Source organism: Osmerus mordax, chromosome 3, assembly GCF_038355195.1.
Source record: "Osmerus mordax isolate fOsmMor3 chromosome 3, fOsmMor3.pri, whole genome shotgun sequence".
Classification (NCBI taxonomy): Eukaryota; Metazoa; Chordata; class Actinopteri; order Osmeriformes; family Osmeridae; genus Osmerus; species Osmerus mordax.
Window position 1 is genome coordinate 3,638,234 of NC_090052.1, and position 26,697 is coordinate 3,664,930.

General features: G+C 51.0%; 1 protein-coding gene across 1 annotated transcript in view; it reads right to left on the reverse strand.

Moving 5' to 3' along the window:
* Window positions 1-12,869: 12,869 nt before the first annotated feature.
* grin2ba (glutamate receptor, ionotropic, N-methyl D-aspartate 2B, genome duplicate a) overlaps window positions 12,870-26,697 on the reverse strand; it is a 16,717-nt gene continuing 2,889 nt past the window's right edge. The window contains exons 3-7 of the mRNA XM_067232440.1: window positions 24,574-24,803; window positions 23,836-23,996; window positions 23,135-23,322; window positions 19,964-20,202; window positions 12,870-15,164 (exon numbers count right to left, since the gene is read on the reverse strand). Of these exons, the coding sequence (XP_067088541.1) occupies window positions 12,870-15,164; window positions 19,964-20,202; window positions 23,135-23,322; window positions 23,836-23,996; window positions 24,574-24,803 (3,113 nt within the window). The remainder of the gene's footprint in view (window positions 15,165-19,963; window positions 20,203-23,134; window positions 23,323-23,835; window positions 23,997-24,573; window positions 24,804-26,697) is intronic.

Here is a 26,697-nt window from a genome sequence, read left to right on the forward strand (position 1 = left end):
TACGGCGAGTCCGTGTAGCACAAAACCATGTCAACCCCCATATTTCCCCTGTTTGTCCCCTTTTGTACTCACCAGGCGTGAGGTAGATGAGGAACAGGTGTGCCTCGTTGAGGCTTTGCTCCTGTAACGAAGCCAACGGGCTGCCAGGCCCATGGCTGACAAGGCCCCCTTGTTACAATGGATGGAGACAGACAGTGAAAGGAAACTGGAGTGACTTGTTGTCTATATGGCTACAGATGACCTAAAAGACCCAAGTAATACAGATGTTCTGGCATGTTAAAAGCTTGGCTGTGCACTTTACTTTTGTATTTATTTTTATTTTTACAACGGGTCTCGAGCACTCAAACGGGAGTCTGGAGGGTGTCAATCAAGCCTCTGAATGGGTAATTAAGGCCCAGTAGGAGAATGGCTCTCTAACCTGCTCCCATGCAGCGAGGAAAAATGAGAATGTGCAACATACGTGGACTGACTTTCTAAAGAGTAAAGCCCGCACACAATTTCTAACAGGAGAAGGTAAATGTTAGGTTGATGAATATCGTGGGTTCTCATGTCTCCACTTCCGAGTTTTTAGGGACATCCTGAAACTTCACATTTAAAGTAAATGTATTTATTTTGAGTGTTTAGCCTTTTGGTATCATAAATTCCTTTTCCTTACATAGGGAAGCAACACAATTTGTGCTGTAACATTGTTGGTAGTTTACTTTACTGCTGGAGGTTAGTTTTTGTTATTGATAATGTCAATGTAACTGAAGAAAATGACTCTAATCGCAAAGTACAGAACTACCTTTCACACATTAGTGGATGATTAAGAGGTGTGTGGATGATTAAGAGGTGTGTTTGTCTGTAAAAACACAAGTGGGTAAGAAAACAAATCCAAATATTTTTTATTTAACGCCATCGACGAAAAGACCAAAGACCTGCTTACAATTTTCATAAAGTAGTTGTTCTACCCACTGACCACTAGATGTCAGTGTCACACAACATGCAACACAGTCTAAGAAGTCCATAGCTCCAAAAATGAAAAGCGAACGGGCTGAAGTGATGAAACACCAGTCCGAACCTTTGAAGTGTGTGGGTATAAGCCATGCATAACTACAATTTTCTGTCTCTTTGATCTTTTTTCCTTTTTACTCCAGCGTCCAACTCTATCACAATTAGCAAGTCGTCTGACCATAGCCTTGGTATCAACAGAATGGACATGGTCTTTGATGATACATTGTGGCAAATAAGTTCCTCCGAAGCTTATTTGCAACTCCGAGCTACTCAGATTAATTTATCTGTCTTTTTTGGCCCCTAACTTTCTGGCTCTCCTTGACTCAAGGAGATGCTATCTTAAAGCGGAAACAGCCAACACGCACGCAAATCAGTTATCCTGACTGTGTAGACAAACATATCATTGGCCTCAAGTCTTTTTAAATAAAATATTAGGAATGGTTTCCTGTTAAAAATAGACAATCGTTTTAGACTCAAACGGTTTAGGCAATAGTTTCCAATCAATTCACTTGTCAATTGTAGATAAATACAGATTATATTAAAAGTATGCCTACATCCAACTATAATATAGACAAAGGATATTCCTATTTCATTCAATGTCACTGACAGCAACTCATGTTGTAGAATTCTAGAGCAAGAGCAAAGCAGAGGACCACCGAGACAGTGACCAGTTACTGCCAGCAGAGGGCGTCATCTCCTCCTCCACCGTCCTCGTGGAGCCCAACACTTCTCACCACGGCCCGCCACCACACTCTCCCCACATCTCCTAGCAACCGCAGAACCCTGCCTCAATCACTATGGATACGAGGAGGGAGGGAGGGCAGGAGCGAGGGGGGAGGAAGAGGATGAGGAGGAGGGGCTGGTGGCTGGCTAGGCACCCGGCATTCCAGCGAGGCCCTTCTCTCTCCATAGCGTAGAAGAGAGAGATACAGAGAGAGATACACAGATATATACATATATACAGAGAGAGATACAGAGGGAGAGAGAAGCAGAGTGATATACAGAGAGAGACAGATACACAGAGAGAGACAGAAAGACAGATACACACAGAGAGAGAGAGAGACAGAGAGAGAGAGAGAGAGAGAGAGAGAGAGAGAGAGAGAGAGAAAAGGAGGGCAAGAACAGACTTCCTCTACAGCAGGTTGAGTGTTGCGTGTTAATTTGCAGGGGTGAGGGTTTACAGGAATGAGGGGTGGAAGGGGGTCAAGAGGGAGGAGGGAGGAGGATTGCTTGAGTCACTGAGCGCCGGTTCAGAGGGAACATATTGAGATCGTATTTCAAACCAGCCATGTTACAGAGGTTGGACGAGGGGAAAGAGAGAGAGAGGGTTGGGGGCAGAGTGATCATCGTAATTAAGCAGTTTTGTCTTGTAAGTACCCGTTGATTACCTTCAGCTCATCAGTCCCCCCCCCCCCCCCAAACTCTCCCAGCCCCCATCTCCCCAACTCCCCTTAACCCCCACCCCACAACCATCACCCGTTAAACCTGACAGTGCCATCATCTTCCTTCTGTCCTTGCGCCTTGGCTCATGTCACGGCCCCCCTCCACCCCCCCACCACCACCTTATTATCACTGAACCTTGCTTGTTCCAACCCCCCGACACCCACTCCCCCTGCCCCCCTCACAACCATGATGTATGGTTCACACCTTCGCCCTCAGCCCCCCCCATCCCCCTCATGGCGTGATGTCATGGTAACCTTCGCCTGCAGTAGCCATCACTCCTCTCCCAGAGCTGCTGGTGAGGCGGTGGGCCAGAGACACGCGCCGACACCCGGAATGAGACAAGCAACATTAGTCTGGTGATTTGTCGAGATTATGCTGTTATGGATGGATGGATGGATGGATGGAAGAAGTCAGGTATTGCTCATGTGTTTTGGAAGATATGCAAACCTGCGACCTATTGCAATAAGCCACCCCAGGGCTTCCATGTACCCCTGAATGCTGCTATCACTCTGCAGAAGGACAGCCATAGTGTGTTGTAGAAGGACTGAAGGTGGTACACAGGACAGCCATAGTGTGTTGGAGAAGGACTGAAGGTGGTACACAGGACAGCCATAGTGTGTTGGAGAAGGACTGAAGGTGGTACACAGGACAGCCATAGTGTGTTGGAGAAGGACTGAAGGTGGTACACAGGACAGCCATAGTGTGTTGGAGAAGGACTGAAGGTGGTACACAGGACAGCCATAGTGTGTTGGAGAAGGACTGAAGGTGGTACACAGGACAGCCATAGTGTGTTGTAGAAGGACTGAAGGTGGTACACAGGACAGCCATAGTGTGTTGGAGAAGGACTGAAGGTGGTACACAGGACAGCCATAGTGTGTTGTAGAAGGACTGAACGGTGGTACACAGGACAGCCATAGTGTGTTGTAGAAGGACTGAACGGTGGTACGCAGTGTTTTCTACGCCAAAGTAACACACTGGCAGACACACGAACGTAACGCTTCTCCCCCTCTTCCCACACACACACACACACGCGCGAACCAAAACACACACACACATATACACACACGTACAAACACTGTTTCTACCTGGCAGACAAACTTTTCGGCTCAGCACCAACACAGAGAGAGAGAGAGGAGAGAGAACGAGAGTGTGAGAGAGAGAGAGAGAGAGAGAAAGAGAGTGAGATAGAGGGAAAAACGCCTGCTCCTGTTGCCGCGGCAACAACCCCCTCCTTCCCCTCTCCTCTTTAACCCTTTCCCCTCCGCGCTTCCTCCCTCCATCCCTCCTTTCACCTTCTGTCTTTCACCCTCCCAGTGTTCTCTCACTTGCGAGTGTCCTCTCCCTCCATCTGTCATCCGTCTCTCTCTCTCTCTCCAGTCTTGTCTCCCTGAGACCATTGTAAATCTTTATTATCAGGCCTATCTACTGGCATCATAAGCCTAATCTTTCATCCAGATGTACCTCAGCCTTCATCTCCACTCCATGGTCTCCCAGCACAACTCAGATATCCATTAATAACCTGGATGACACAACCGCTGCTCCGGGACAGAGCTGTCCTAACCTAGCCTTGGTGACAAATATCAACACGTATCAACAAATGGTCTCGTTCGCTCACGCAAATCGCCATTTTGCAATGCCAAGACTAGCTGCTAGCCTGCATTAAAATGATCTATATTGTCGAACGTTTTTCGTTAGATTTTTTTTGTAAGAGAACACATCCTAGCTGAGAAGAACGGGCCACTCAGGATTGCTGGGTAGAAGCTGAACAACAGTGTGATCTAGAAACGTGGCACGTTCAGAATAGCCGTCGGTTCCCTGAGGGTTGACAAATATGACTTTTCTCTTGTCACTCCGTCTCAGAGAGACCTCTCTGCCTTTCACTTGCATTACATATCCTGTTGCTAGGTAACAGTTAATTGTTAAAAAAGTCGGCACTTGTGTCTCGAGGTGCATTGTGGGATTGTGGGGGTGATTGTGGGGGAGGTGAGCGAGGGGGGAGGGAGGGGCCTGAGATAAAAAGAGAGTTTGGAGAGTAGCGTGTCACAGACAGAGACTAGGGCAGTTGGATACTGGGGAGACAGATGGAGAGGGAGGGGGGGAGGGGAGGGGGGGTAGAGCCTGAGGAGGACATGGGTTTAGAGGATAAGGTGACAGTCTAAAGGCAGCTATTACCTTTGCTATTGTCATCTGTCCTTTTTACCCCACTATCCCATCTGATTCCCCTCCCTCCCATCTCTCTACACCTCCCTCGCTCTATCTCTCCCTCTCCTCTCATTCTCCATAATCTGGTCGACTCTCATCCATAACTCAGAGGTCTTTCTCTCTTTTATTACATCCCGGCTGCCCCTCTTACCCCCCTCTCTCCGTCCTGATAAGTCAACCTGACATGCAATATAAGGGGGCCTTGGAGTGTGAGAGACATGAAGGGAGAGCGAGAAAAAGAAAGAGAGAGGGAGAGTGAGAGAGAAAGAGGGTGTGAGAAAGGGAAAACAGGAAGGGGGGGGGGGAAAACATGATTAAAAAGGAAAGAGGATGAAGGGAAGAAAAGCAAAGGAATTTAAAGAAAAAAGGGGAAGAGAGACATACAGGAAGAGAGGAGAGAGGGAGAGAACGGGAGAGAAAGAGAGTAAGACTTTGCATAATATTAAAGGAGGAAATGAAGTATGGCATCCAAAATAACTTGCCTTACTTCCTTAACCTTGGCCCCTTAACACTCACCCGATGGCTAGTCAGCACCTCTCTGAATTTGTCTGTTATCTCCCTACGGTGCTCCCCTCCCTCCCTCCCTCCCTCCATCCTCACCTACTAAGACTAAACGCCCTCCCTCCCTCCTTGTCCCTGGTGTCTGCATGCCCTAGCATCCTGTTGTCTCTCCCCCAGGTTTTCTCACGCCTCGTCCTCACTATCAATAATTGAATACAGGAGAGAAAGAGAGATAGGGAGAGAGAGCGAGAAAGACAGGAGGGAGAAGGAGGGAGAAGGAGGGAGGGAGGGGGAAAGAGAGAGAGAAAGAGGATAACTTTGAGATGATGGATGGGTGGCTAGGTGTTGTATTTATCTAAGAGGAGCAAGGCAACGTGGATAAAGGGACACACACACACACACACGCACAGTAAAACACGCGCGCGCGCACACACACACAGCCTCTCACAGGCTGTAATGTTATTGTTTTGCTGTGTTCCTCCATCTAAACACGACTTCCTCCCAGCCGGTACTCTGAGCTGTGCCCTGGGACGGTCTGGGGTGAGTCTACGTCTCCTCTTGAGGAACAGGCCAAGTGACGCTAGCAACCTTCCACCCCTCCCAGACACACAGCGCTTTGGGTGTGGTGTTGTATCAGCGATGAAATCGAAAGAGCTAGAAGGAGAGAGGTGGAGAGACACGGAGTGAGACAGAGGGAGAGAGCCGAAGGACTGCGGGTGGACTGAGAGCGAGACAAACGCGCGTGTCACGGAGCTGCCGGCCGGTCACAAACGGCACAAAGGGGAGGGGTAAGGGGGGGCGGAATCACGGGAGAAAGAACAAGGAAGGGCTGGGACAGGATCGGGGGGGGGGGGGGGGTCAGTGGGCTGAGACAGAGAGAGTAAGGGACAAGGTCAGAGGGGGAGTGAGAGTGAGGGATGACGCTGTGCGTGACAGGGGCAAAGAGAGAGAGAGAGAGAGAGAGAGGGAGGGAGGGAGGGAGGGAGAGGGAGGGAGGGAGGTTGAGGGATGGGGTGAGAGGGGAGACAGGCAGACTGCAGTTGTGCCCAGCGGAGTGGGCAAGCAGACTCGGCATCTTGCCGGTGAAAGCGATGGAACGTGAGAGCCATGCACAAGCAGGCTGCCGGGGGAACTTTACAGGAACATAAATACACCGGCAGGAATGGCAAACCAAAGAAGAAGGAGGCGCAGGTTGGGGGCGCGGGGGTGACAAATCATCAGGATGTCAGGAGAAGAAACGATGCCGAGAGACGGACGGAGAGAGAGAGAGAGGAAGGGAGAGCAAGAGAAAGCTTCGGAGAGAGACAGATAGAAAGGGAGGGAGAAAGAGAGCAAAACAGAGAGAGAAGTGAGAGGGTGGAGAGCGAATGAAATAGAGAAAGATAGTGAAAGAGAGAGGGGGGAGACAGTAAAACAGGGAGAAGTGAGGTAGAGGAGGGAGAGAGAGTGGGGGAGGGGGGGGGGTACATGAAGCACAGGAATGACGACTCAGTCTCAAAGTCATGAAACTTATCATTTTTTATTAATACATACTTAACACTTCATTTTGTTTGTCATGTACAAAGAGAAATAAGTCTTATTTTAGCACTTATCGTTGTAGATATCAGTATTATCCTTATCAGAGGTACAATGAGAATGATTCCTTGCAAATCTGCAATGAAATTGTTAATTTATTATTGTGATTAATTAGATAATTTCCATACAAAAAAAGAAAGAAATAAGGTTTAAATGTTTCCCAATATTCATATTTACACAATCTGTACAGTTATTTGTTTTTGTGGCGTTTTTGTTTAGTCAATAAGGTGTAAAAACTTTAAGAACCTTTCAAAGGAAAAAAGGGTCACAAGGAGATAAAGAATGACCGAGACAGTAATACTGCGTGTGTACAAGTGATACTATCTGTGTTACGTTTCTCCTACGCGCTGTGAATTCATTCTGGAACTGCAGTCTGAGAAGAGAGACCGTAGACCAGTCTGTAGGGGGGAGGGGAAGGAGAGACTGTGTTTCTGTAGTCATGCACCTCACCCTGAAATAAGGGTGTCTCCGTGACAACCTTATGAGTGACAGGCCTTAAGTCACGACCCCTTAATTGATGTTTCTATGACAACAAGTTCCTGCCATTCATCTCGATCACAAAGACATGAAAAAGTAAAATAAACGGAATCCTAAAATGCACAGGTGTACAAATATCAAATACGCTTATGGGTAAATAAAGATGTCACACACACTAGTGTGATTTCACGCACAGTACAGCACTCATATCAGATTTAGCAAATAAATGAAAGAAAAACTGATATTTACTGCTGCAAAATCGTCCATGTACAACATTAACCCTCGCTACAAATGTGTTAGTAATTAATTAATTAATAATAGTCATCAGAATAATATGAATTCTCATAGAACATTTGAAGCTGACTTTCAAACACACAGAAAATGGTAGGACGGTGATTCATCAAGATAAAAACTCTTTGTTCAAGCGCTGCTTTGTCACGCACACAGCTCATGTCTCTAGCAAACAAGTGAACGGTGACCAGAATGTGGCAATAACTTCAAAGTACATTTCTGAAAAAAAAAAAAAAAAAAAGGTTTCTCATATAAACAAACTGTTATTCGTTCTCAAATGGCCTTGGTGCGTTCGATCAACATGCGTGAACAAAGGTGATGTATAAACTAACCCTGAACCTGTTCACAGCCCACTGCCCCCTACCAGAGGAAGCGATTTTTCACATTGAAAAACCTGATGTTTTTGTTTTATTTTTTGTCATATACCCTATTAAAACAAATGTTTAGGCCTCTAGGACATATAGATGAAAAATGTCTTCATCTTCACGGTGTACTGGGTGTGTGTACTGGCAGGCAAGAGCAGAGATAAAGAGACAGAGAGAGAGAGAGAGATAAAGAGAGGGCCTTAACATGTCCTTGAGCAAATAAAGATGGCTGCTTTAGTGTGCTTACTCGCATTGTACTGTTCGTACAGTTGCCATGGCAAAGAATTGGTGGTAGTAGTAGGTAGAGTTGCTATGGTAAACGGCAGTGGCTGGCAGGGATGCTAATTTGACTAGCTCACTAATTCGGGGGCCAGTCAGGAAAACTAGCAAGAGGCAGACGATATGGCGGACTAGTCAACATTTCCTTTCGAGGGGGGTAAAGGGATACTGTGGCATGTGTGTTACAGTGTTTCTCTGTTCAAGCAGCAACATTGTTTTACTTTAAACTAAGACAGTGTGCCCAAAGCGTGAGTTCCTGAGCTACCTTAACACAACAGGCACGCACAAGGGGATGCTCTGTTGCTCAAGTTCTATCAACACAAATTAGGACAGAGGGGAGAAAAAGCCCCAGGGAACATGCAATTTTATTGCAAATGAGGAACTCAAATATATCTCATAAAATATCTAAGCAAAATCCAGAACAGTATGGACGTGAAATCATATGGACACGTTTCAGTAATACATTTCTTCTTCTGAGACACAAAGTATGATTGAGAGTATAAGGTACCATTCCAAAGATTGAAATCGTCATCGCTCAAAAATATCAAGGAAACGTGTTGACCCTTATTGTATTCAGTTACACAAAATAACGTGAATCTGCGTCTCAACACGAAGGTGACCCAATCACACAACATACGTCTTAAAATTGACCAAATGTGATAGATATCACAGGACAAAACATTATTCCTAAACCAACACAAACAATATGAACTCATTGCCCTGAACAATATTTAGCACATGATATAGAGGTGACGCATGAGAAATCCACCATCTTTGTCTTTAATGGATTACTGAAATGCTTTCAGTAATCCATAGATTCCTCAATATGATGAATGTAGAGCGAATATCCCTTTTTGACACCGCTGGCCTTAAAGTGAGGGAAAAATACGAACACTCTGACGTCCAATGAGCTTGTCTTGCTGTTCCACAGTGCAACAGTTAGAGGGCAACAATGAACCAATCACATGTTTGCTCAAAAAAAAAGATGTCCAATCACCATTGGATCCCAGGTCCAAAAAGGGCAACATAACACGAGTTATCTTGTATTAAATTACTTAACAAGGATTGCTTAAAAAAGGAAGGATCACAATATTATACTGCCTCTAAATGCAAAACGCATCTATGTATACATGTAATATTGTATTACATAAATGTATAGATAACTTTTATTTATTGTGTAAAGCGTGAAGTGTAGCCTAAAGTTTATTAAAAAGAGAATCTAACACAATTCAAGGGAAACATAGCGAAGACTTTGAAAAGTAAACTCGCCTCCTTATCACCAGACGTCTACACCTACAGCAATAGCCTTGACTTCCAACAATTTAGTAAAAGTAAGCAAAAAAGCATATTCTTAAAAGAATAATTTGATTAATTGGTAAACTATCTTTAATTAAGTAAACATGAGATTTAAAGCAAAAAGAGTTCAATTATATCACTTATTATGATTAGTAATATTGTCTTAACTATTTTGCATATTTTTGTTTATGTATTTTTGTGTATTTTATGTGTTTTTATTATCATTTTGATTATTTCTTAAATTGCTGTAAAACATATTGAAAGTTACATCCTGACTGTCTGCTTACTGTACAAAGTGAAAAGAGCTTTTAAATAGATGTATTTACAGCGGAAAAGAGAACACACTGATGTGCTAACACTGATTGACGCTGACATCACTTCCTTCTTTTTTTCCCTCCACTCTGCGCTCCTTATTCATTCTCTTTTTCGATCTCTCCAAATCGTCTCCCCATCCATCGCTAGCTAGTGCGTACAAAAGCTCCAACCTCACCCGTCTAGCATCTAGCCACTTGTGAGGAGAGTCAGGATTTGGCGGGGAGGGGGGGTTGAATCGTTTTGATTTAAGGCTAACTTGGGGGGGGTTCATCTCAATGAAATTACATGGAGAGAGCGAGAGAAGAGAAGGTGGGAGAAGGGGGGGGGGGAGCTGAATAAATGAACCGTTTTGATCAGCGCGGCCCATGAAAACGCAGCTGTTATCGTTAAATCACATCTTCCTCTCTTTCGCACACCTGCCTATCACGGAGACGGGCGGAGACCGGAGAGCGGAGGAGAGACGGACACTCAGCGCGATCATCTCCCGCACGTCCTCGAACCGCACAGTCATCGCGGCGTCTCCAGCAGCCCTTGAACTCCTCACCTCTCGCATTAATTGAGGACGAACTTCTCCATGACTATTAACTTCAGTTCTGTACAATAGTATGACTCACCCAACTCTTATATGATAAGGCATGTGTCCCATCAACGTGTGAACTAGCAGGCAGGGGCTTTAAAGGTTCAGAGTAATATTGGCTAAAAGGCCTGTCAACATCTGTCATCCAGCCAGAGTTCTTTTTTCTTCTCAAAGTGGCCACCACCTTGCATCCTGCATGGCGTGACCTTAGAGACGTCCTTCACGGCACACGTTGAAGCTCCTGTCATCCATAAAAACCATTGTCATTAGGCAAATGAAAGGTCTCTCCGAAGGACTATTTAACCCGCCGACGGGTTCACGGGAGCGTGATGCGTCGCACACGACGATCTTTCGTCACTCCTACAGAATCCAGCGCAAAGTTCAGTCCACAGCACCTCCATCTTTTTGTCTGCACCAACCTTCACTACTGGTGTGAGTGAAAATGGAGAAAGGACGAGAGAGAGAGAGAGAGCGAGAGAGAGAGGGCGAGAGAGAGAGAGACAATGGGGGTGGTGCACGAATAAGCCTAGTCGAGATTAGGCTGCTGGCTGTTGTCTTGTCTTGAACCTGAATCCTGTAGTGAAATGCTTGTCACTGTTGTGATGGGAGGTACAGTAAGGAGGCCTGTGAACCATCAGAGCCGAGCACCTCTCATGGTCAGCATGTGTGTGTTTGTGTGTGTGTGTGTGTGATACGGTCCTCCGTTCGCTCTGATCATACATGTTCGTCGTGACACACATCACGTTGCTGTCTTGACACACGCTCACGCTAACTTCCACACGTGGACAATCACCATTTGTTGATTCCTCACTGGTCTGTGACAGTACAGATGATCTGTCCCCATAGGTCACACACACACACGCGTCAACTGGGGTCCGTTAAGGCACGTCCTTCCTCTCCACGTCTACAAGCGGAGGCTTGAACCCGACCAGACATGTCTTTCACTGTCGGCGACAGACACAAGTCGAGGTGACCGTGTGTGTGCAGTGTGTGAAATCCCCTGAAAAGGTCTTGAAACTAAGAAGGGTTGTGGGCAGCAGACCATCAGCTGTGTGCAAAAAAACGTAGCCTGTTCCGGATTCCTCTCTGAGCAATTTGTGTCATTCGAAAAAAAACAAAGCTAATTTACGCAAGAGTGTAGAGGCATGGTTGTCGACAATTAAAAACAAGGGACCGAAAGACTATTCTTTCATGTTTGCCGGTGGAATCAAATAGCAAGCCTACATTTGGCGGCCACAGGGGCCAGACAAAGGAACAACTACAAATATTAATGACAAACAGCATTTGAAATATCGAAACATAAAACTGGAAAAAATCTCCTAACTGGTATTATCATAATGATCACTAATGTCGTATCTTTCTTATTCACAATGTTATTCATATTATTGTTGTTTGTACCCTGTTATTTCAGTAAGAATATGTTATTATCGTTCCATGATTGTATTCTCAAAGCGGACCACAAAGCTGCGAGGGTGGTTTTGGTGACGAGTGTTCTAGGGAAGGGAGGAGGAGAAGGAGGAGGAGAGAAGGAACAAGGGAGATCTTGGTGTTACAGGGAGCGAGGGAGGTATGGAGAGCAGCAGGCTGTCGACTCACTTCCTGTCTCCGGGCCCGTGTCACTTCCTGTGTGAGAGCGCCATGGACAAGACAACGCCTCCCTTCTGAGGTGACGGCAAAGCAGATGGAAGGTCCGCCTCCGCCTCCCCCTTGCCGTCCCCTCCACCCCCGCCAGCTCCTAATTACCCTGCAGGAGGGTCTGAGAGGCGAACACACACACGCACACACACTCCATTGCCACTACAAGGAGGTGTCACTTTCTGGTGCTAACTATCTGGCCAGCTCCCTCTCTTGTGTCCTCTGGTGTGTGAACTGCAGGAGGTGTTAGGAGGGAATGCTAGTTGGTTCCGGTGTAGTACCGTAGCCTAATCAGAGAGGGTGAGGTTTGTTTGACCCAAACATGTTTTCTTTAGTATTTGATGGTAGCCCCCATGTTGTCCCTGTGTTTATTGTGCGCCTTCTTGTGCCACCTCTTGTGTCCCTCAGAGGTGAATGCGACATTTCCCTCTTCCTCTATCTGTCCTTCTCATTCCCTCTCCTCCTCTCCCCCCCCTCACTCCTCCCATCTCCACTGCTCCTAACCCCTCACCTCCTCTCCCCCCCCCTCACTCCTCCCATCTACACTGCTCCTAACCCCTCACCTCTCCCCCCCTCACTCCTCCCATCTCCACTGCTCCTAACCCCTCACCTCCTCTCCCCCCCTCACTCCTCCCATCTCCACTGCTCCTAACCCCTCACCTCCTCTCCCCCCCCTCACTCCTCCCATCTCCACTGCTCCTAACCCCTCACCTCCTCTCCCCCCCTCACTCCTCCCATCTCCACTGCTCCTAACCCCTCACCTCCTCTCCCCCCCTCACTCCTCCCATCTCCACTGCTCCTAACCCCTCACCTCCTCTCCCCCCCCCTCACTCCTCCCATCTCCACTGCTCCTAACCCCTCACCTCCTCCCCCCCCCCCTCACTCCTCCCATCTCCACTGCTCCTAACCCCTCTCCTCTCTCACACGTCCGACTCGATGCTGGACAGTTTCTCGTAGACATGGCCGTTGCTGCCGTTGAACGGTCTCGGCGGGCCCACCCCGAGGGTGGAGCCGTGGTGGTTCCCCATCCCACCCAGACACTGCTCCTTGGAGAACCGGGGCGCCATGTTCGACATCACCCCCGCCGACCCCGGTGCCGGCAGGAAGGAGGCCACGCCCACGGAGCCCCGAAAGTCGGAGCGGACAGATTTGGGCGTGTGTTGTTGCTGCTGCTGCTGTTTCTTCATGTAGTACTGCTTGGCTCCGTGCATCAGACACTGGTCGTCGCCGAAGGTCGGGATGAACGGGTTGTGATTGGCCCTGTCGGGGTACAGAGACTTGGACAGCGGGTAGCCTCCCCCGACTCCGCCTCCTTCCATCATCGACCTATCCCTGTCCCTCATGTCTCTCTCGCCCACCGATCGGCGGTGGAGACCCTCGCCGCCCCGGAAGAGGCCGAACGGCGAGCTCGCCCCTTTGCGGCTGTCGCCGCCTCCGTAGAACAGCGGGTCCCGGTCGCGCTCGCGCTCTGACCCGCCGTGGCGCTCGAAGATGTGCGCGAAGGGGCTGGCGCCATCTATGTAGCGCTCCTTCTCCTTCAGGCTCACGCTACGGGGAGGCGGGAGGACCCCGCCCATCCCGGCCCCGCCCATCTGCCCGCCGACCCCGCCCATCACCCCGCCCATGACCCCGCCCCCCATGCCCACAGACTCCTCCTTCTGGAGATCCACGAAGGCGTCGTAGGAGTGCTGCCGCCTCAGGGGCTTCCCCAGGCCCCCCTTCCTGCGCTGGCCCTGAGGCTGCCCTCCCCCCTTCCCTCCCCCCATCTGTTCCAAGAGGTGGTTGTTGTCCTCGCTGATGTCGTACAGGGTGCCGGTCTTTTTACAGCCCTCGCATCGCACGCAGGAGGCCGAGCTGGGCCGACTGCCCCCGCCGCCCCCCACCCCGGAGGACCCGCCGTACCCTCCTCCCCCGCCCCCGTGCATGGACATCTGCTTGCTCCCGCTCGCGCGGCAGTTCCGGCACTCCCACTCGCCCCCGGACATCCCCGCCCCGGCGGCTCCGCCCCCTCCCCCCTTGGACTCTAACTTCTTGGGCTTGCCGCTCTTCAGGAAGTCCTCCACCGACACCAGGCTGGTGCAGTTAGCCCCGCCCATGCCGCCGCCACTCCCCCCCGGCCCGTCCGTCAGATCCACGTGCTCCCACTGGGGCACGCCCTCCTTGGGGCGGAACTGGTCCAGATAGAAATCCCTCAGACCCTCCTTATCCCTGTACAGGTAGGATGAGGGGTTCCCTCCGTTGGGGCCTCCTCCCCCCCCTCCGCCCCTCTTCCGTTCGGAGGGCGGGAGTGGCGGGGAGGCCGAGCGGTGGCCGTGGTAGTGATGGTGGCTGATGTGGTAGGGCTTCCTCCGGTAGCCCAGCTCGATCTCGTCCAGCTCCCGTCTGGACTTGGCGGACGCCGGCCGCTTCTTCAGGCTGTCGCGGTACTGCTTGCGCTTCTTGGCGTTGCCCTCCAGGTTGCCGTAGGTGACGGTGTGCGTGGAGATGTCGGACACGTCCGAGCGGATGTTGCCGTCGTCTCCGCCTCCGCCGCCTCCTCCGCAGTAGCGCTCGTGCCCGGGGATGTACCCGGAGCTGGAGGCCCCGCCCTTGAAGGAGAACTTCCCGTAGAGGTCGGGGAGGCCGCCCTTGAAGCTCTGGCCGGAGGGCGGAGTCTGCCCCGAGATCAGGTCGAACTTACTCATGTTCCGGTGCGTCAGCGCCGAGCGCGGCTGCGTGGTGAAGATGGGCGCCACCCCTCCGCCGAGGCTTTCGCAGTCGAACATGCCCCCCTCCAGGGAACTGCCACTGCCCAGGCTGTGGGGGCGGTTGGCCGGGGGCCCGCTGAGCCCCAGGGCGGAGCCCCCGTGGTGGTGCAGGTAGTGGTCCTGGTACAGGTTACTGTCCTTCAGGTGAAGGTTCCCGAACGTCCTTTCCACCTCGCTGATGTAGTCGCTGAACATGTTGTCGTCGGGGAGGTACGACGGCTTGCAGTCCGAGTGGCCGGCCAGGCTGCGGCGGTGCTCCGAGATGTCGTAGACGGACGACTCGCGGCGGATGAAGTCCAGGGCGCTGTGGGGCGAGCCGTTGACCCCGGACAGCGAGGCCATGTTCTTGGCGGTGCGGAGGAGGCGGAGGATGTTGGAGTGGGTGTTGTTCATGGTGGCCGAGGGCGAGTCCAGGGCCGAGCTGCTCTTCTCCTCGATCTGGACGCCATGGATACAGCTGTAGATACCCTGTGGGGGGAGGGGGGAGAAGAGAGGGGGCGGGATGGTAAAAGCAAATCAGAGAAAGAAACAACAACAAAAATCTCCTTTGTCTATTCTTATGTTAACAATTTTGGGGGGGTCAGAAATTCCCCTCAGGCTTCACAAAACCAAACAAAAGCCCGACAGAACACGACGCAGATATGACAACACGTGTCAGAGCTGAAGAACCCAAGGATGGTGTACAACTGATGTCCAGACAGAAACCACTGCGGTTTCAAAAGAGTTGCAGGTAACCAACTGGCTACATTTTAAACCCCAGATATAGGTCTCCTTAGTCATTGCTAGAAATGTAACATTGCAGACCATACTGCGGGAGGGGACGGAAATTATGTAAGAATGCTAGGAGGGAGGGAAGAGGACGGGTAAAGGGTGATTGATAACGAGAGAGAAGCAGTAAAACCTGTGGGTCTTCGGACGATCAATAATATGTAATCAATACCATCAAAATAGCCAGCGGCAGCTATAAAAAAAACACAAAAAACACCTAACCCTGGGCTGGTTGGGCTGTCCCCAAGATGTAATAACGTTGAATAACACTTTAATATATATGGGGGGCAGAGGGAGAGGGGGGGGAAGGATGCAAAACGACAGAAAGACAAACGGCGCCATTTGCATCCGCTGATGTATAAGACGATATCCAGATCAACATCCCAGTGCGTGGCTGCTCGCAGGACCATCCGTGAAGGATGGCCCCGTGCGTCGAATCAATCACACCCAATGATTTTCCGAGGCTCCTTCACCAGTCGCCAGATGATGGCGGCGTTAATGGAAGCCTCCGGACGTCATTAGGGGTCAGAGGTGACAAGGTCGTCACTGCTGGTGCCAGCATTTGAACCAGGCCGGGGGTCAGAGTCACGTGAGGACAGACGGCCTGACGATGCTCTCGTCGGCGGATATCGTTCGCTGTGGCGCAGAGAGTTAGTTTAGTGTACCTTAGCACCCCTCCTGTCTCCTCTGGGCTGCTCCTGTCTGTCGGTTTTTCTCTCCCTGTCTTCAAACAAGCTTGTCTCCTTATCTCGCCCCGTCTCCCTCTCTCCTCAGCTGCATGCTTGACTGTTTCTTCACTCCTGGATATTTCTAGATGTCACCCTCTCTGTCTCTCTCTCTCTCTGTCTCTATCTCTGTCTCTCTCTCTCTCTCTCTGTCTCTCTCCCTCTGTCTGTATCTCTCTCCCTCTCTCTGTATCTTTCTCTCGCTCCCTTTCTCTCTACCTCTCTCTCTCTCGGCTGCCCCCCCATCTGTTGTTCTCCTTCTAAAAGGATGACAGTCAGAGAAGGAGAGTCTCCCTATTTGGCTTGGTTGGCCCCTTTCACCCCCTTGTTGACATCCCGTCGGGGAGCACACTCTCTCAGCCCTTGGCTCCGGTAGCGACGGGGCGTGGACCTATCACAGACCGGGTCAGGATTTACATGCAGCTCAGCTTGCATTGTTTACACACACACAGCGACATGGATGAGTAAACGAAACAGCCTTCGTGCCTTTGCCTGTTGGACGTGTGCCAAGAGGCAAAGGCACGAAGAGGCTGATGAGGCTGATGCCTTCCGCATGCCCACGTACAGCAAACACTGACAGACTAGTGGGTGAAGAAGGCAGCCATTGTTTAGTCAGGATGTGATGTCTGTGTGTGCGTGCGTGTTGATGGGTGTGTGTGCTTGCGGGGCTGTACTACTTCCAGCCATGAAGGTGAGTTATTCAAATACCAGACCGCAGAGGGACCAGAAAAATCTATACATGATTACACAGGACACGCCAGGTTTAAGATCCAATCCTGCGAAGAGCCAAGCGTGTGCCTGTGTGTGTGACAGTGTGTGTGTGTGTCTGTGGGACTGTGTGCGCGTGCGGGTCTTTAAGCACTACGTAAATCACTACCACAAGCACGACGCAAATCGGACAGCCGGGGGAAAAAAAGAAGAAGCTTTGATTAAGCTCTGCACACCTAATTCATAAACTTTTTTCCAAACTCATTATGCGAGTATGTGTGTTTAAGAAATCAATGTAATGAATTGAAGTGTCACAGGTGTTTCCCGGAGGCGGGCACAGCTAGGGAGCCCCCCCCCTCACCACCCTCCCTCCCAGGAGGGGGGGTGGTGAGGGGGGGTGGTGAGGGGGGGTGGTGAGGGGGGGCAGCGGTTCATGAAGCCCCCTGAGGCCTCCAGCCTCCACCCAGGCGTGACTCATCTCAGCTTCGCGGGCTTAAATGTTAATGGCGGCAATGATAATAACGTTTATTGGATGATGCCAGAGAAATTAAAAGGCAGAATCAATCGAGAGGTGCTGTGGCACGGAGTAAGAGGTGCGTGTGTGTGTGTGTGTGTGCAGGGCGGGGCTGTGCTGCTCATCGAGTGGAAGATGCTGGGCCCGTGGCGGAGCCGTCATCAAGCATCGCTTCCTCATTGGTTGGCTTACAATCGCCTAGGGAACGTGACGAGGGCCTGTGATGATGAGCAGGGTGATACACGCACACACACGCACGCACACACACCAAGCCGGTCGTCCTGGCTGCTAAAACATCCATCTTCTGCTGTTTGTCCTGGCAACCGGCGGTTCATTGTCAGTCGCACTGGCAGGCAATGAAGTTTCACATCATGATCATGACTGTGTGGGAAAATGAGGCCGTGTACAAATGAATGTTTGTGCAGAAAAAAACGTCATTGGCGCTCGCTCGCTTCATACAAATGATAATGATGTCATCACCAACATTTACTGGAGCAGCCAGTCTGGCTTTCCAATGAGAAGTCAACTGCCGAGTACACAAACACACACACACACTCTCTCTCACACACTGTAACGGTAGACTCAGACACACACACAGGTGGGCGTCACACACACACACCAGGAGTAACAAAAACACACTGACAGCATCAACAGACCTGTGGTTCACACACACACACACACACACACAAACACAATAACACTAAATTAACTCCCGACAAAAAAAATAATCAAAGTTGTGCACCGAGACAAAAATGATACATTTATTAAATATTACGGCAATTTCTCTTCCTTTGCTGTTTTGCTAACGTGTGGCCAACAGCTCCCTGCATTCTAAAGGAGGGTGCGTGTACTGCAGGCGTGCGTGTGACGGCTTGTGAGCGTCTGATTGGTTGTTTTAAGTGCAGCCTGTGGCCAGAGTCTTCACCTCTTCACCTTGACAGGCTCGGTTAATCAAACCGCCTTCCCGTCAAAACAATTAGGATGCAAAACCCACACACTGGGGGGGGGGGGGGGGGGGGGGCCTGGAGGGGGGGGGGGGGGTGGAGGGGGGGGGGGGGGGGGTGGAGGGGGGGGGGGGGGGTGGAGGTGGGTTGGTGACGTTCCTTCCGAGAGAGACCCTATTCCACCCTCCTAGCCCCCCTTCACCTTCTCTGTCGAGGGAGAAATTGATTGCAGCTCAATCGCTTTGTAAATATTGCCCCCCTTCGTCGTGAAAGCGAGGGTGGTGTCACGATGAAAGGGAACACCCCCCTGCCCCTTTGAACACACACACACGCATATACATACACGCACACACACATACACACACACACACACATACACACTGACTGTATGTTAAAATGCATTCACACGCACACACACACCCTCACACCCCCCCACACGCACACACAGGCACTCTCACACACACATGGTCATGTGCACGCACACACACACACACAGATGCACTCACACATGCACTCACACGTACACATGCACACAACCTCTTCTCACACTCTTGGTTTTTCACCAGTCCAGAGCCATAAAGGAAACACTTCTCATGGATGCTAAGTTGCCATGGAGACTTGGCCAGGGGTCTCTCTCCCACCGTCCGTAAAGTTGATGGAGGGAAGATGAGGAGGAAGGTCATGACCCTGACTGCCAGTGAATACTGTGAGATCATATCAGATCTAATGATCTGGGTGGGTGAAAACATGTGCTTCTCAACCCGGCTCAATCCTGTCCAGCCATGTCTAGATCAGTGATAACAGATGCATTACAACGGGGCACATAGAATGAAGCCGAAGGGCATAGCGCAGAGGACATCGTTTGCTACTTCCTGCAAGTCTCCCCCTCTCTCTCTCTCTCTTCCTGCTTTCCTGTCTCTATACGAATACGAAGCCGAAAAAGGCACAGCGAAAATCAGTCTGTTTCCGAGTGTTCAGGTCATTCCAGTGAGGCCTGGGGAGAGAGCGATGTGGTGCAGAAGGGAGAAGCAGACACCCCTGTGGACTGGATGATCACCTCCACCTCTCTGTTCCTCATCCCTCCATTCTCCAGTGTTGTCTGACTTACGTTAAACCCTCCCTGGTCCTCTCGCCTGCCCTCCCTCTACCCCTCCCGCCCTCCCTATACCCCTCTACCCCTCCTGCCCTCCCTCTACCCCTCTACCCCTCCTGCCCTCCCACTACCCCTCTACCCCTCCTGCCCTCCCTCTACCCCTCTACCCCTCCTGCCCTCCCTCTATCCCTCCCGCCCCTCCCTCTACCCGTCTACACCTCCTGCCCTCCCTCTACCCCTCTACCCCTCCTGCCCTCCCTCTACCCCTCTACCCCTCCTGCCCTCCATTTACCCCTCTACCCCTCCTGCCCTCCCTCTACCCCTCCTGCCCTCCCTCTACCCCTCCCGCCCCTCCCTCTACCCCTCTGCCCCTCCCGGCCCTCCCTCTACCCCTCTCGCCCCTCCCTCTACCCCTCCTGCCCTCCCTCTACCCCTCCCGCCCCTCCCTCTACCCCTCTGCCCCTCCTGCCCTCCCTCTACCCCTCTCACCCCTCCCTCCCTCCCCCCAGACTCACCCTGCTGATGGAGAAGGTGAAGCCAGGCTTGCCCGAGCACACGCCCATGAAGCAGAAGCGCAGCTGCCAGTAGAACAGGTGCTCGCTGATGAAGGTGATGAGCGACAGCGCCATGGCGGCGCCCAGCATGTAGAAGACGCCCGCCATGTTGTCCACGTCCAGCTGGGAGGACATGACCTCGTTCTTCTCGTGGTGGCAGATCCCCGTCAGCCACAGGGCCTCCAGCTCCTCCATGTCACCTGGGGAGGGAGGGGTGGGGGGGTTAGTGTGTTGGGAGGACGGGAGGTGAGGGGTGAGTGTGTTGGGAGGTGAGGGGTGAGTGTGTTGGGAGGTGAGGGGTGAGTGTGTTGGGAGGTGAGGGGTGAGTGTGTCGGGAGGAAGGGAGGTGAGGGGTGAGTGTGTTGGGAGGTGAGGGGTGAGTGTGTTGGGAGGTGAGGGGTGAGTGTGTTGGGAGGTGAGGGGTGAGTGTGTTGGGAGGTGAGGGGTGAGTGTGTCGGGAGGAAGGGAGGTGAGGGGTGAGTGTGTTGGGAGGAAGGGAGGTGAGGGGTGAGTGTGTTGGGAGGTGAGGGGTGAGTGTGTTGGGAGGTGAGGGGTGAGTGTGTTGGGAGGTGAGGGGTGAGTGTGTTGGGAGGAAGGGAGGTGAGGGGTGAGTGTGTTGGGAGGTGAGGGGTGAGTGTGTTGGGAGGTGAGGGGTGAGTGTGTTGGGAGGAAGGGAGGTGAGGATCGAATGTGTCGGGAGGTGTTGGGGTGAAGGATGAGGGGGTGGACGAGGGAGCAGAGGGAGGAGAGCAGGGGAGGTTTGGAAGGGGACGGATGGGAGGGGGGGCGGAGGAGGAGGCGAGGGAACAGGACCATGAGCAGACAGAGAGATAACATGGAGGGGGGGGGGAGGGGGGGCGTGTCGCATGCCGATTGGGAAGAAAGGATTGAGAGTGTTGAAATGTCGAAGGGAGAGAGGGTGGTGAGGTGGAGGGAGAGTGGAGACAAAGATAAGAGCAATAAAGAGAGAGGGGAGGGGGGCGAAGGGACCACGGAAAGAGGAGATGATGTAACGCGAGGAGAGGGAGAGGGAAAGGGGGGATGATGCAAGACAAAAGAGAAAGGGAGAAGAAAGTTGGAGGCTCGAGGAGGAAGGACACTCAGGGCTAGTATAGACCCAGTATGGGATGGATCATACATTTTAAAGTAGATCTCACACAGTGGAAACAGCCAATAGATGCATGCATGCATGCAAGGGGGATGGCTAGATGTTAATTCATACTTCCCACTACATGTCTTACATTCCGTGGCACAACATGTCAGTATGCAAGCTTGTGTGTTGTGTATGCAAATATTGACATGTGTTTGTTTGTGAGGATAAAGTGTGTATGTGTACGTCTACATCTTAAGTGTGTTTGTAAGTGTGTGTGTGTCCTGGGTAGGTTTCGGGTCTTTAGTAGGTCACCTTCTGTAAAATTAGCCGCTGGTTGCAGGGTTGTTCGTAGCCGGACAAACATAAAGCTGTTTAATTAATCATATATTCAGGCATCGGCTCTGCGTCAGCACGGCTCTCACACACATGGGATCACGGGCCCCTGAGCGTCAACAGGAGGCTCACACACACACACACACAGACACACACACACAGACACACACACATACTTATAGGCACCGATGTATATACACACAATAACCTATAAGAGCCTCAGACTTTGTCTGTATCGCTCCTGGCTGCCTGTGTGTGTGTGTGTGTGTGTGTGTGTGGGGGGTATGTGTGAAAGAGAGAGAGAGAGAGTGTGAGTGTGAGTGAGTGTGTGTGACGTGTAAGGGTGTCTCCCTGCGGTCTCAGACCACCTTGTCTGCACTGTCTACCATGTCTGTCTACCATCTGTCTGTCTGTCTACCATCTGTCTGTCTGTCTAGCATCTGTCTGTCTGTCTACCATCTGTCTGTCTGTCTAGCATCTGTCTGTCTGTCTACCATCTGTCTGTCTGTCTAGCATCTGTCTGTCTGTCTACCATCTGTCTGTCTGTCTAGCATCTGTCTGTCTGTCTACCATCTGTCTGTCTGTCTAGCATCTGTCTGTCTGTCTAGCATCTGTCTGTCTGTCTAGCATCTGTCTGTCTGTCTAGCATCTGTCTGTCTGTCTACCATCTGTCTGTCTGTCTAGCATCTGTCTGTCTGTCTAGCAGCCTCTGTGTCAAACAGGCCCCGGTGCAAAAAAGCCTGGCGTCTCCGCCTGCACCCGCTTTCTGGCTGCTTCTGCACTGCACCAGCTTGCTGCCTGCTCCTGTACCAGGCCCACCGGTCTGCGGGTGGGGGAGGAGGGGCCGGAGGAGGCCTATCTAGGCCACAGAGCACGTCGGGGCGTTGCGGAGTGACATTGAAAGGGGAGCAGGAGGAAGTGTTGAGAGTGGAGGAGAGTCTGCAGGCAGGGGACGGCACAGTGTGACGACCCACATTCACACACACACACACACACACACACACACACACACACACACACACACACACGACGGATAGGTGATTCGCACACACCCGGACGCACGCACACGGACTCAGGGAGACGACGCACAACGATACACAATCAGCTAACGCACACGTGAACTCTGCAAACAGGCACAGATGGACACACACACACACACACACAAGCCTTAAGAGAAGACACAAAACCATATTCACAATATTTACAAATTGAGGATCATACCTTACCTGCATACAAAACGAATGAGACTACACACACTGACACACACACCCGCTTGGTCACATGCTGACCCATATTTACTCAAAGACACACACACACAAACACACACACACACACACACACACCGTTGACAGAGTGTAGAGATATACCAGGAGCTAAACTGGCAACTCTAACTAGGACACTATACTGGGCCCTGGAGGGCTCTGGGCCCTGGGTACTCACACTGGAGAACACCCAAATAAACTAGCCACACACACACACTCTCTCTCTGACACACACCTAATTCAACAACTCCCTCGCCTCGTGACTCGTGTTTTGTTTGGACCAAAGGCAGACAGTGAGAATCATTTTCAGTCAGGTAGCTCTCATAATTGTAACCTTGTCAGATGGAACCTAGAGGAACCTGGAGGAACCAGGAGGAACCAGGAGGAACCTGGAGAAACCTGGAGGAACCTGGAGAAACCTGGAGGAACCAAGAGGAACCTCACCATCTCCAAAGAGCTGCAGTATGGCCAGATCCACGTGTCTCTTCCATGGGGACTCCTTCTGGATGGCGATGCCGTAGCCCGTGGAGGCGAACACCTTCCCGCTCCCGATGGTCACCAGCTTGCAGCCCTCGTCCCGCCCGGCCATGTAGTTGAGCACCGCCGCGTCGTAGATGAACGCGTCCAGTTTGCTGTTGGGACGGGATGACGGGAGATGACGGGAGATGACGGGGCCTGTTTAATGCCAAACCCCTCCAACCTCTCCTCCCCCTCTCCTCCAAACTGGAACCAAAACCCTCCTCCCCCCTCCCCCCTCTCCCCCAAACCCCCCTCCCTCTCCCCCAAACCCTCCTCCCCCCTCTCCCCCAAACCCCCCTCCCTCTCTCCTCCAAACTCAAAGATCTCCCCTCCTTCTCCCATCCCCATCCCTCTTCCTCCCCTCTGTCCTCCCCCTGTCCTCCCCCTGTCCTCCCCCCTGTCCTCCCCCCTGTCCTCCCCCTGTCCTCCCCTCCCCCCTGTCCTCCCCCCTGTCCTCCCCCTGTCCTCCCCCCTGTCCTCCCCCTGTCCTCCCCCCTGTCCTCCCCTCCCCCCTGTCCTCCCCCTGTCCTCCCCCCTGTCCTCCCTCTGTCCTCCCCCCTGTCCTCCCCCTGTCCTCCCCCCTGTCCTCCCCCCTGTCCTCCCCCTGTCCTCCTCCCTGTCCTCACCCAGTCTTGAGACTGTGCAGGGCCTCGTTGACGTTCCTCTGGTGGAAGCTGGTCATGTAGCCGTGCATGTCCGGGTAGTTGTTCCTGATGTTCCTCTCCGTGCTCCCGTTGGGCACCGTGCCGAACCGGAAGGGCGGGGAGAAGTCGTTAGGGCTCTGGAACTGGGGACGGCAGACAGGGGAAGAGGGGGAACGGGGAGTTCAATGACAATATTAGGAGCTTTTACTGTGGAAAAGTGACCCCGCCATTGACAGTTTACAGCATGAGACAGGCGGAGGCAGAGCAGACGGAAAAGATAAAGACTGTAGATCCAGAAGGAGGACAGGAGGAGAGGAGCGAGGGATGACAAATGGGACAGGGTTCAGAGATTGAAGAGAGAGAAACGAGAAAGCGGGAGACTTTAAAGTAAAGAGAATAACACGCTAAGGAGACATTCTAGCATCTACCCACCTCCCTCCATCCATCATAGTTCGTTTTCAGGTGTTTGTAAGAACTCAACCATCCATCCCTCCATCCATCCAAGTTCTTTATCAAGTGTTTATAAGAATGAATCCCTCCCTCACCTCCCTTCCTTCCTCCCTCCCTCCACCCCTCCCACCCTCACCTCTCTCTTCCTCCCTCCCTCCCTCCATCACCTCTCTCTTCTTCCCTCCCTCCCTCTCTCCCTCCACCCCTCCCCTCTCTCTTCCTCCCTCCACCCCTCCCTCCCTCCACCCCTCCCTCCTTCCCTCCACCTACCTTCTTGTCAGACAGGCCAGACACCTGGTCCACGTACTCCTCCTGGATCATGAAGGCAGCCAGGTTGGCAGTGTAGGAGGCCAGGAAGATGACAGCGAAGAAGGCCCACACCGACACCATGATCTTACTGGTGGTGCCCTTGGGGTTCTGGACCGGGACGGAGTTGTTGAACACCAGACCCCACAGCAGCCAGATGGCCTTGCCGATGGTGAAGGAGGGCCCGCCGGGTTCTGGAGGACACACACACATAACACGCATAACCACCCACACACACACACACAATTCGCACACACAGGCACACACAACCACACACACACACACATAACACGCATACACACACACACGCTCGCGCGCACACCCCACAGACAAGTTTGTAAGATGCATGCTGTATACACAAGTTGAACGTAGGTCGAAATACTTCTGAAATACTTGTGTGTTTACTGGAATCTGCCGGAAGTGTCAGCTGAGAGGGCTGTTGACTATTTGGGACGAGCCCATTGCAGGGCTCCAGACTAACTTGTTGCCTTGGTTGCACTGGTGCGCCTAACTTTTTTATTTAGGTGCACCAGCACAAAATTTAGGTGCACCCGAATTTTTCCTTGCGTCGCCACAATTTCAAGGTCACCTTTTTGTCACGCTCCATATACATTCATACATTCATCTTAAACAAGAATGGGGAGTCAGGTGGCTGAGCGGTGAGGGAATCGGGATAGTAATCTGAAGGTTACCGGTTCGATTCCCGGCTGTGCAAAATGACGTTGTGTCCTTGGGCAAGGCACTTCACCCTACTTGTCTCAGGGGGAATGTCCCTGTACTTACTGTAAGTCGCTCTGGATAAGAGCGTCTGCTAAATGTAAGAATAAGGTGTAGGTAAATATATTTTTTATTTGAAGCACAATCATACTGTATATATATATTTAAAAAATCTTTTAAGTGCTTCACTGAGCTACCAAACTAAAACATTTTAAGCAAAATAAAACATTTCAAAATAGAAAGTGCTACTATTTAAAAGTGCTTCCTTGAACTGAGACCTAACATTTCATGGCTCAAAGTCTTATAGCGGGTCCCACCTTGCTGTCCCATGCCCTTCAGATGGCCAACACCTGTAATTTGGCCTTCTTGCCCTATGGCCTTGGCTAAATCATCTTGCCACACTCTGCCTAGCATCAAAATCCTAGCTCCATGGGTTAGCTCCATGACCCAGCTTTGTAACTCAGGGGTCCGCAATTCATTTTTACAAGGGGCCACATGAGAAACCTGAAATGTGTTGGAGGGCCTCATCAATTTGTTCACTATTCATTTTCTCCCATTGTAAAAAGCAGTAAAGTATATATTTTGATTAGCTGCTACTGGTTATCAGAAGAATAAGGATATTCTGTAAATATTTATATAAATATTTTAGATTTTGGTGTATGTCAAATAGGAAAGATTATAGAAGTAATAAACAGTATAAACAACAACAACAGTGTTTCATTTTATTTGTAACCAGTTAATCTTCACAAACACTGAAAAGTTGTTTTGCAGTATGTTAAAGATGTGGAATTGACTGTGGAAACTTTATACAAAAAGCAATACGTTTTTTCAGTTCATTTTGTTCTGTGAGAGAAATCCAGTGGGCTTGAACAAGTGCATCGAAATCTGTCTGAATGTCTGAGGTGGATATGCGAAGGACAGCTGACAGGTCATGATCAGGGTCTGCAGTTCAACTAGCAAACCATCATCCCGCGCCCACTGAATCAGTCAAGTTCTTATTATGTCCGCGTTAGTTTTTTTTCTTCCCAGCTTTCACTTTGACCTCAGTAAACAGATACTTAGAAGTCCATGTCTTGTTAAAAGTTAATCAGTGGCAAAGTTTTTCATTTTCGAGGGCTAACCAACAGCTAACTCTCCTGTCGGTGAGGTTGCGCAAGTGCACATATGTAAATCGCCTGATCACTGTAGTCTTTCAGGACTACATATTTACTACCGCTCAACACATTTATTTATTTAAAATTTTTGATTTACCTCACGCGGGCCGGATTGAGACAGCCTGTGGCCGGTTGTGGCCCGCGGGCCGTACAATGCCCAGGTCTGCTAAACTGACTCTCTGGTGCTCAAGTCGTAATTTCAATCACATAGCACGGA